At 40.0% G+C, this 11,646-nt stretch overlaps 1 protein-coding gene across 1 annotated transcript in view; it reads left to right on the top strand.

The window, feature by feature from the left end:
• Positions 1 to 11,646, top strand: part of LOC147017956 (uncharacterized) — a 666,861-nt gene that overhangs the window by 100,633 nt on the left and 554,582 nt on the right. The window contains exon 5 of the mRNA XM_085899928.1: positions 7,079 to 7,364. Coding sequence (XP_085756054.1) covers positions 7,079 to 7,364 — 286 coding nt within the window. The remainder of the gene's footprint in view (positions 1 to 7,078; positions 7,365 to 11,646) is intronic.

Raw genomic sequence — 11,646 nt, 5'->3', positions numbered from 1 at the left:
ATTCCAACAGATATTTATGAGAAGCAAATGAAAGACAAAAAAAATGATGGACTGATGAGGGAACAGAGTTCTATAACAGAAAGAACATTTACGAATTTCCTTCAAGATAACGATATCACATTGTATAGCACCTTTTAATGAAGGAAAAGCCATCATCGAGCGTTTTAATCACGCTTTGAAATAGAAATAGTATAAAAAAATTTACTGAACTTGGAACAATGGGTATCGTTAATTCAGGACATTGTAGATAATTACAATAATACAGTTCATGCCAAAACAAAAGAAATACCAACAGAAACATTTACAAAAATAGAATATGAATGGGAGATTTATCAGAGAAAACCAGAATTTAAAATTGGTGATATTGTAAGAATATATCAGTGGAAATCACACTTTGAGAAAGGTTATCCAAAGAGGTAGACTTATGAACTTTAAAAAATAATTGATGTTTTAGACACAGTTCCTTGGACATATAAATTGTGTGACTTACAGGGAGAGTATATCTTGAGATCATTTTACTCACATGAATTACAAAAGACAAAGATGATGAAGAAGAAAAAAAATGAATAATTGAAGAAAAAATAATAGTAATAATAATAATTGAAAGAATTAAACAATTGCCAAAATTAAATACCTGAAAAAATAATTGAAACTAAATAATATAAGAAATCACTCCATCCCTTTGTTGTCTCCACCCACATGCCACACCCACACTCCACACATACATCACACCCCATTTATTCCCCCACCCCTCCAGTGCACTGCCACCCTCACCCCACCCATAAAGATAGAGATGATACGAAAAATTGAATAACTGAAAAAAAACGTTTTTTTAATAATTGAAAAAAAATTAAACAATTTTTTTAAATCAATAATTTTAAAATAATAAAAAGTAAAAATAAAAAATTCACTCCACCCCTTTGTTGTCTCCACCCATGTGCCACACCTATATTCCACACCCCCACACACATACCACACACATCACACACCATTTATTCCCCACCCCTCCAGTGCACCTCCCACTCTTCCCACCCCTTCCTCTTCCCTACCCTCCCCTCCCTCTCCCCTTGTGTGGGGGTGGGGGGTGGGAAGGGGAGGTGTGGGAGAAGGGAATGGGTGGGATGAGAGTGGGGGTGCACCTTTCCCCAATTTTATTTATTTATTTATTTTTCCAATTTAGTAAATGGTAATTAAAATAAACCCACATCCTTGCACATACCAAATTAAAACACATTACTGCACACATACAAAAGCCTGTTCATACAAAAGCCATGACCATCACTTCACCCCAATGTAATGTATTCCCTCTTACGAATGGAATCTCGCCATTCATATCGATTATATAGATATACTCACTTTTAAAAATAAATGTATATAATGCATCTACATTTATAAATTTTGACAACACGAGCAACTTCAAATATTGTGGAAGTGTGTGCTGATAGAATGTGCTCCAGGGGGCGCTAAGTTCACAGGTTTGGAGAGAAGAGAGATCATGAAGAGCTTTTGTTGACGTGAGTGAAGAAGGTGTGTTGCCAAATGGTTGACTTCTTTTATCAAACGATGGAACGCAGTCTAGTGAATTTCTGTCTCCTGGCACAGGTGTGAGGTTTTTCAAGCTAAGGGAAGCAGTTGCCCCAGGACAAACTTCCTCACATTTGAATGTTGTATCGTGTCAAACTCGTCTTATTTCTGCGAATAGAGCACATAAATGGGTAAGGTGTCATATTTCTTGGTTGGGTTGTATATTAAATGACAGAACTCTTGGAACTATGATTTAACGAGAGACTCCTACCTTTTACATAACTGCTTCAGCAACATATCCAAGTCAACGCTTTCCCCAACTCTCAATTGAATCATAGGTGTGAATGGGTGATTCTGAAGTTCTTTACAGCAATGTATAACGTTGAGATGAACCATTTCTTCCATTGCTGAGTCAATGGTAGGAAGGAAAAATGTTTCATTAACCTAGGTGAAATGGCAAACCAACCAGTAAAACCAAGTAATTACACATTTATACACTTATACACAAATCACTCACCTGTCATTTCTGGAATGTTGATTATTTGAGATGGGTGGGAGGGAATATTTAACCACAAGGCAAACTGAAGGCTGTTTGAATGTCTTTCTCGAGCTGGAAATACGCACAAGCTGTTTTTACGAACAGAATTCTTACGAAAGCCATGACGAATATTAATAGAAATATTTATATCCATCATGTAATAGCCCCCCACCACATGATAGTTTTGAATATTACGAATTAAATAGGTTGCGCCTGTCAGATAGCAGTTCTTCGAGTGGGGCCAAAAACTCAGACACAAATGGGAAAAACATGTCAGTTTCTGCGTGAAAGTTGTTCAAAAAGTCCTCAACCAAATCCATGAACTCACTCTGAGTTTCACGATGAACATAATTTTCTTGAATGAATTATGCAAGGGCATCCTGTGAAAATAAGGAGATACATTACTTCATCTTCGTACAACAGAGTTGGAGGTATAGCATTACTTAAAAATAAATGAAACTTTACCTTGAGATGATCGATGGCTGAATTCACTCGAATCAGTTCGAAATTTACATCAGTAAAAAGATGATTATATTTTGATTCAAAGCCATAATTGTCCCACGAAAGCAAGTCATCCTCAATCGAAAATTCGTCTAAAATGTAATTGGAGAGACTGGAATTTTCTATCACCGAGTCAAAGCTAGGAGGGAAAAATAATAATTAATTTGAGATACAATGACAAACAGACCAGTATTGTAGGAGGACTGGAGCTAGAATGTCGACTTAACTCTCGGTTTGAATTTCTTCGTAAAGCAACATCACAGCAGATATAATGAGTATAAGGCTTTGCCAAACCAAAACCAAACCAAACCGGAGAATGCGGAGAATTAATGCGGAGAAGCCGGTGCAGGATGAGTGGAAGAGGTGGGGGAGGAGAAGGAGATGTTGGAAGGAGATGAAGAGAAGGTTGGATGTCTGTTTGTGAAAAAAAATTAACTCATTTTTATTGACAGGGTCAAATAGATTTTCCCTGAGTTAACATTAAAGTCAATGGGGGAAATGGGATAATCCCAAAACCAACAAAATTCCCCTACTCTCTCTCTCTCTCTCTCATCCATCCTGAAAAATAGATTTTAAGCCCATGTAGTGAACTTGGGGATCTGGACACAGTCACATGGTTTCTAACACAGGCATCACTATATTGACCCAAGTCTTTCCTAAACTTTAATGTGGCTGAAATCTGTAAATCTATTTTCCTCCATCCACACACTATTGCCCAAATCCGCTCATGTTTAAATTGGAGGATTACTAAAACTTTAGTTCATGCTTTCATGGCGTTCTGCTTGGATTTCTGCAACTCACTGCAGTTGCCAGGCTTACCTGACCCTTCTCTCTAGGCATCAACACTCAATCAAAATACAGCTGCCAGGCTCATCATTCAATCTTGTAAATGTTGTCACATTACTCCAACCCTCAAAACACTTCACTGGCTCCCAGGATGCCAATGCATGTTTTTAAAAACATTTCTGATATCTTGAAAGCCAAATATAAATTGGTGCCTGTCTTCATTTCTGACAGCACACATTTTATACCCCTGTTAGAAAGCTGTGGTCTAACAATGGCAATCTCTTGTTACCTCCTCATGCGATGCTGAGGTAATTTGGCAATCGAGCATTTTTTCCAATAAATATTCTTGCCAACTGTGGAAATCTGCCTTTAAAAACACAGCCTCATTGATTATGGTTTGTTCAATCTCCCAAAATCCCATTTTGTTGTTTTTGTCTTTTTCTCTGAGATTTTGCTTTTAAATGAACGATATTGATTTACAAAAAATATTTTGTATGTATAGTCAAGGCTTGTGAAAGAGCGAGTACACTGAATGAACAGATCAAGATGTAATAGAATGCAAAAGGAACAGTAGAGACACACACAAAAGAAACAGTGGAGAAAGGGGAGGAGGTGGGGAGGGGGGGAGACACCAACAGCAGATTTGAAGGCCTAGATAGAGGAAGACTTGGATGAACAATGGGGAGCAGGGAGAAATGTGGGGCAAGAGAGGACACGTTAGGGTGGACAAGATGGATACAGAATGAAACTCCACGGAGGGAAAACTGGAAAAAAAAACCAGGTGGGACTGGTGTTGGGAATGTGGGGTTAACAAGGGTGGAGAAGATTAACATGGGTAGAAATGGGGGGGGGGTCAAGAAGGGAAGAAAGGGGGAGGGGAGTTAAAGAGGATAGAATTGATTGACTTCCTCAGATACATTAGTTCTCAGATGCATCAGGTGTGTCCCAGCCAACACCATTGATAGACATTGCATTACAAAGTATGCCATCACTCATATGGACATTAAGCTGGTTGTCTTCTCTGATATCCTTAGTTTTTGGACATTAAATATCCCACAATGTCTTTTTCGAAGCTTAGGCAGGTTATTTTAGGCACCATGGCTGAATTTTTTTTAAATCTCCTCTACCTGTAAAGGCCGAGTCCCTCAATGTAGTATTCTGGGCCCAGTCCTATTCATAATCTTCATCAATAATCGTTCTGATTCTGGAAAATCCTCTTTATCTTTTTGCTGATGACTTAACCCTCTGCTGTGACATACCCCATCCATCAGATAGGTAGGCCGCAGACTCTTCCCTCTCTTCAGAGATTGACAAAATCACAAGTTGGTCAAACACTTGGAATATGTTTTTCAATCGTGACAAATATCACACTCTCACTCTGTCTTTCCAAAAGAACCGTTTGGCAATGCCCCCCCCCCCCCAATATACTTTCTCAACAACCCTCTTGAAGAAGTTCTGTCACTCAAGCTTTTGGGTCTCACTATCAGCCATGATCTTTCCTGGACACATCACATTCAATGTTGACCTCCAAAGCCAGCCGCTGACTGGACATCCTCCATCGTACAAAGTAATTCCTTGGCACACCTGAACTCCTATCCACCTACAAGGCCTTCATCCGCAGATTGATAAAGAACTGCTCTCCCCTTTGGGTTGGTGCCCTGCCCCATCCCTTGCTCAGCTTGATGCCATGGAAACCAAGACCTTCAAGATTATTGGAAACTCCCACGATGAAGCTGAGTGTATGCCCTGTCACTTTCCCATTTTAGACCGGTTCGTGGTCTCTTTCTTGTATCACCTCCTTTCAGGTCTAGCATTCTCTACTCCTTCCAAGGTCCTCCCACCCCCAGGTTTATTGAGGCCACACATGGTCCACTATCAACCTCCTTCTGGTGAAACTCCAAAAATCCAGAATCACTGCTCACCTCCACTCATTTGTTTCTCTTTTTTCCAAACCTGTAGAACAAAACTCCACATTTTCTTCAATCTCATTCTTTCTTTGAAATCCTCAAGACAGCTGTTCACCATCATCTCACATCATTTTCTACCCCAGTTAACTCCCCTCCCCCTTTCAAAGCCCAACCCTTTCCAAATTTCCAGTATTTCCTTTCTGAGAATCCACTTCTGTATCCATCTTGTCCACCCCATGAATCCTCCCATACCCTCATTTCTTCCCAAACTCATTATTTGTCAGTCTTCCTCAGTTTTGTCCTTCAACATTGCTGTTGGTGTTTCCTCCCTCTCTCTCTCTCTCTCCTGTGACATTTGTTCTGTGGCTTCCCTGTCCGTTCGGTGTTGTGGCTCTTCAACGAGCCTTCACTCTGTATACCAAAAATATATAAGTAAATAGTTTACAAATTTCTGCCCAAATCCGCTTCAATATTACGTCAGGCCTGGCCATCTAGTTCTTGAAGGAAATGGGCCAAATTCCTCCTCATCCGACCCCACAAGCAAGTGGGATGAACTGGGGATGGTTAATTATGAATGTAATTTAGGAGAATTGTTGAGATCAATTGTTTCTGTTATCAAAATCGATGTTCCATTTGAAATCTATTCATATGACATTTTACTTTGCAAGTTTCTATTTTTGCGAGGTATTTGTAGATTAATCAACAAACACAATAATTTCTGCATTCCATGAAGTCGTGTTATATTTTTGAATATCGTAGTTTGTCATTTTTATGTTTGTAATTTTTTTTTACTTTCATCACTATTTTTGAATATTGTAATCCAGCCACTATAATGGATATGCATATTTCATCCAGAAATGAATGTCTTTTTTTAAATATAAATCAAGGAGTTTGACTTTGTAACCTCCTCATGATATTTCCCCAAGAGTAGCTGTGGATTCAAATAGATTTTAAATAATGCACTTTTGAGCAAGTATGCAAAAACAACTTTGTGCATTTTGAAAGGGCATTGTCTTGCTTTTTAAGACTGCTCCCTTGAAAAGCACTTTTTGGTCTTTCCCATACTCTTAAACCTTTGTACGACAGAGATATGAAAGATACAGGTTTTTCCAACGTTTTTTTTTTTTTTTTAAACTTATTGTGACATCTACAGATTGCGTCCATATTTTAGTCAGAATTGTGTCTCAGGGCGATGGTGATCTGTGAACATTTCATGAATATGAGCATTTTGTCATATATTTATGATATATGCATACTATTTATCATTTTAATGTAATATTTATCACAATATAATATTTAGCATTTTAGTGTAATATTTTGTATAATATTTAGCATTTTAGTATAATATTTGGCATTTTAGTGTAATATTGTTATGGTTTTGGAAAACTTACGCCAGGGGGAGAGCATACATGGACACGGTGACCCGAGGATCAGTTATTTCATTCGTCTTTGTGTAGATAGTCCTTAGTCCCTTGTCAAAAGGCTGTTTGATGGGCATGCGTTGGCTAGACTGTATTTGTCCCATGTAATGTCTTCCTCCCTCCCCCTCTGTTACTTTCAATCTTTCTTCCTTCGCAGCATCATTTCATTCAATCCCTCAGTTACATTCAACCATCCCTCCATTACCCCCATCGGCCCATTTCAACGGTCCACCAATAATCTTCCCTCCATCAAACATCCTTTCAACAGTCCCTCCTTCACCCCATCCGTCTTAACTTCAATCCCGCAGCTGTTTGGTCATCCTTCAGTCATGCGGGGTTCCATTCCGTGTTCCCTCCATCCATGCATTGCTTAATAACACATTGGGTGATCTCACATGCAGATTTATGGAGCTTGGTGCTTGTCGTGGCCTGCGTGGTGCAGCGTTTCTCGTGGGCATGGTTCATTGCGACTGGGCGTTTTCCACGTGAAGGAGGGGGCTGTGGGCTCTCGTTGCGGCTTTGGGAGCATAAAGGGTGTGGTGGAGGCTTCCTTGAAACTTACTTCAGAATGGCGTGGCAATTTCGACAAGTGGTGTCATGCACCCGCCCCCATTGGCTGTGGATTTTTGGGAGAGGGAGAAGGCTTGTGGGAGGAGGGGAAGAAAGCTGTTGTGATGAAGCAGAAAGGCAAGCAAAGGACTCTGGACAGGCTCACGCAAGCAGGGACGAAGAGAGCGCTCCTTAGCAGATGGCTCATAGAGCAGAAAGGGAAGAAGTGAAAGGCAGAAAGCAGATGCAGAAGGCTGAGGGAAGCAGAAAGGAGAAATGAACGGGCCAAGCTCGCCTGAGCAGAAGACTAAAAGACTGAGAAGGCTCATGAGGGAAGGAACAAAAACGTGTGAGGGAAAAGAAAGGAAAGTTTCATGAGCAGTTGGTGTCGAGCTTCTTTGGAAAAGGAACACTCCTTCCACGAGCATCATCCTGCCCTCTCGATCCTGTCAGCTACGAAGGACGAGCAGGGTGAATGGTGGCACCTCATCGATAGGGGTCTGAGGCGGAAGGATCTGCGTCAGATGAGGGCAAGTCGCACATGTTGCTCGCATATTTGGGATGCCAGAGAGGACTCGCCTACTGGGTCCGGGCACTTCAGGGACACAGCTTCGTGTTCCCATTGCTTCCCATTGCCACTGCCCATCTTCCCCATCCATTTTGTGCCACATTCTCCTGTATATTTGTGTGAGGTGAGGGAGAGAAGGAAAGACTGCTTTCCTTTTCTCGATACATTACTTTTATTTTATTTTCAAGTCCTTGTTTTTTTTATACTTCGCCCCAAAGTGAATGATGGCCAAGTCTTTTGTTTATGTAGGATTGAAGAAGAATACATGTTGTGGTTAAATCTTATCTTATGTGCCTTTTCACTTTCTTGCTTATAAATACTTGCTCTTAAATGATTGCATGCTTGTGTGTTTGCAATAAATAATTGTTTGTTGCTATTTCCAATCTGTCTCGGTTGTCTTTTCCTTTATTGGTCCGATGCAATGCACAAGTAAGGTTGCCCTGGACGTTCTACCCCAATAATTAATTTTATCAGCCAGCGCACACTCACCGTAATGCTCGGCAGTCATCCGGGTGTGCGCTGAGGGTACTGACCCTAATTATCCGGCCGTTCATAGGTAAGATATCACGTGAAGTAGTGTAACCCTGTCCAGATTTGCCGTGCCAATCAGCATTCATGCTTGTCTTGCAACCTGCCAGTGTGCGGAGTTATCTGTGCTCGGCGGCCTCATGACCAGACATTCGGGAGAGACCCAAGTGCTTCCCCTTGTGGCAAGCCTCACACCCTGGATTCACGACAATATTTAGCATTTTCGTATAATATTTATCATTTTAGAATAATACTTGTCATTTCAGGATAATATTTATCATTGAAACATAATATTTATCATTTTAGTATAATATTTATCTTTTTAGTATAATATATATCATTTTAGTCTAAAATTTAGCATTTTAGAGTTGTCCTGACAGACAGAAAGACCAGAGATTGTGCGACTGAGCAACATTGGTCATATTTTGGCTCAAATTTTATCGCAAGCAGATTTGAGTGAGCAGGAGGAGATAGTTGAACTGTGCAATTTAAAGTTTATGAAAAGGCAGGTTGGCAAGGGAGTGGGAGGGAGGGGAGTGGTGAGTAATTCGCATCTGGCATCACAAATTGTACACCTGTTGCTAAATAAAGCACAAAAATATCCTATTAAATTTGACCCTCCAGATGATCGTATCATACATGTAAAATAATTATTTTCTTCAGTTGTTTAAATGTCTCTTGTTACTTTCTTTGCACTGTAATTAGCTCAGGTTAAAGTGACATTTTGCCAACTGAGCCAATAATTGTTTTGTTTGTTTTCCAATTTAAACCAACTCTGTGACCAATTAAAGCAATGCCCCATTTATGATTGTCTTTAAAAAAAAATTCTGACATTACCACACAATTTTGTAATTCCTAACTAATGTAACCTAAAAACCTTGCCTCAAAGTCTGAAGAAGGGTACTCTCAACCCAACTGCCTTTTGCAAAGCCTGAGAACTCATGCTTTTCATGCACTTTGTACCTTGTTGGGATCGTCATTCCTAAAACATTTTCTTGCTTGTTTACCTGTGGATATGCTTCCTTGCCTCTGCCATAAATAGCTTGAATGCAAGTTCCATTCATTGTATATTACTGAGACAAACATACATCCTATTCTATATACTTGGGAGTGAATGATATATTTGCGTGTGCATTTACATGATAACTGAACTTATGTTATTTTTTTCTTCTATGCTTGTATCTAAATGGCCAACTGCAGGAATGGCAAGTGGTCACTAATTACATGATGCATCAAAAGACACTTCATCATACAAGCCTTTGCAAGTGTTCAAATGTGGTGACGAAGAAAGGTGTTGGAAAGGATACTGGCTATACAGCCATGATGTGCTGAAATGCATCCTCAAAAACATCTAGAAATGTTGACTCTGTACTCACAGCCAGGTCTGAACAGCCTTCAAACTGTGCTCAATAACTCATTTTACCCTGCTTCCCAGTGACTTGGCTTGCTCCCATGTGCAGAGTGTTGCTATTTCATAATTATTTGGCTTTATTTTGCATCTCGTTTTTGCAGATAATGCAGTTTGAATCAAGCTGCAACTTTCCACCAAAGTGCTCAATAAAAGCATGATTCAATTCCGCCGACATCAGAAGATGATGCTATTTTGGCTGACTCATTATACGGTCTGGAACAGATTCTCAAAGCGATCTTTCCACAAAGCCGATCCCTCGTGCACACACAGGCTTGATTGCCCTTTAAGGTTTATGACACTTGCACCAAAAACCTTGTGCTGTCGATTTCCCTTCTCCTGCATGAATTAATGCAATGTTTTATCAGTCAGTGCCGTACATCTCTTATAATCGACGAATTATTGGGCCTGTGGGTATTTCCCGTTTCATGTCACCTTCCTGGCTTTTTGTTGTTAGTTTAGACTTTAGACAATGGAAATAAATGTGTAAGTTTAAAGCTTGAACCTGCTGCTGATTTTTTTTCTATTATATTTATTTTTGCCATCCAAAGACAGCTCAGATTTTATTTGATATTCTCAAGTGTCATGTTTCAGGCCAGGTGCCACTGGTTTAGAGTTTTTCATTTCCTGTTGTGTTTTAGTTTGAGGAAAGGTTGAAATGTAAGAAATTGATATTTTCAAAGTTTCTGACACACGTGAGAAATTTGGGACTTATTCTTTTTCATGCACCTTGGCTCTGCCCAAACACAATTTTTTTAATTGTTTTTACGTATCTAACCTTTGTGATGAATTAGTCAAAAATGAAGAAATATTATCATTGCACTGATTTTATTCTTTCATTTATCTATATATTTTTTAACTCTCACGCGATTCAAGTGGTGTGAAAGTACCTTCAATGCTCTTTTGAACAGATGTTCACTGCAAGTTTACACTTATTTCATCGAGCTATTTTTCTTTCTTTATGTACAGGGAATCGAAGACCTGATAAAAGAGTTTAAAACCATGCTTATGGCCAATTGCACCTCATGGAAGAAGGCTAATTTAATTGTTATCAGGAAGATTGAGACAATGTGATGAGCCATTTATGGTTTGAAATGTTTTGGTGTTTTCATACAGAGCAATGGCAGAGAAACAAAAACAACTGAACAACAATGCTGGTCATGTTCGCTCAATTTCCGACAGGAAACAAATATCAGGCTCATGCATAGCAAGGGCAAGGAATATTTACGAGGAGTTTTCAAAAAGTATCCAACCTTAATTTTTCTTGCGTAAACAAATGAAGCGAGGGAGGCGTGGTTTGGTGCACGTATGTAGGCGATCCTAATTCGTATGCGTGAATATTTTCCCGCCTGCAGAAGCTGTCAATCGCCGACAAGCCGCGGATGAGTGAGGAAGTGTAAGTGAGCGCCATCGGATTTTCGTTTTTGACAAAATGAGGGAAAAACTTGAACAACGCTACTGCATCAAATTTTGTGTAAAGCTTGGCGATTCCCAAGTGGAAACGATCCGCAAGATTCAACAGGCCTTCGGGAACGAAGCAATGGGCACCACACAGATAAAAGAGTGGTACAACCGCTTCAAAGATGGTCGCACATCAGTGGAAAGTGAAGCACGCTCTGGTAGGCCCTCAACATCCCGAAATGAGATCGTCATTGACCAATTGAGGACCCTGCTGATGCAGGATCGTCGAATCACGATCAGAGAACTTGGAGATGAGGTGGGCGTCAGCATTGGATCCGTTCATTCCATTGTGACTGAGGATTTGGGCTAAAGGAGAATCTCAGCGAAGTTCGTGCCAAAGCTGCTAACGATCGAGCAGAAGCAACTCCGTTTGGAGATCGTACAGGACATGCTGGGGACTGTGAACAGTGATCCCAACTTCTTCAACACAATTATCACTGGCGATGAGACCACAG

Source organism: Eptatretus burgeri, chromosome 10, assembly GCF_056783735.1.
Source record: "Eptatretus burgeri isolate ZD-2024b chromosome 10, Ebu_testis_v1, whole genome shotgun sequence".
In the NCBI taxonomy this organism is placed as follows: Eukaryota; Metazoa; Chordata; class Myxini; order Myxiniformes; family Myxinidae; genus Eptatretus; species Eptatretus burgeri.
The sequence above is the reverse complement of the archived record's forward strand: the minus strand, read 5'-3'. Positions and strand labels throughout refer to the sequence as shown.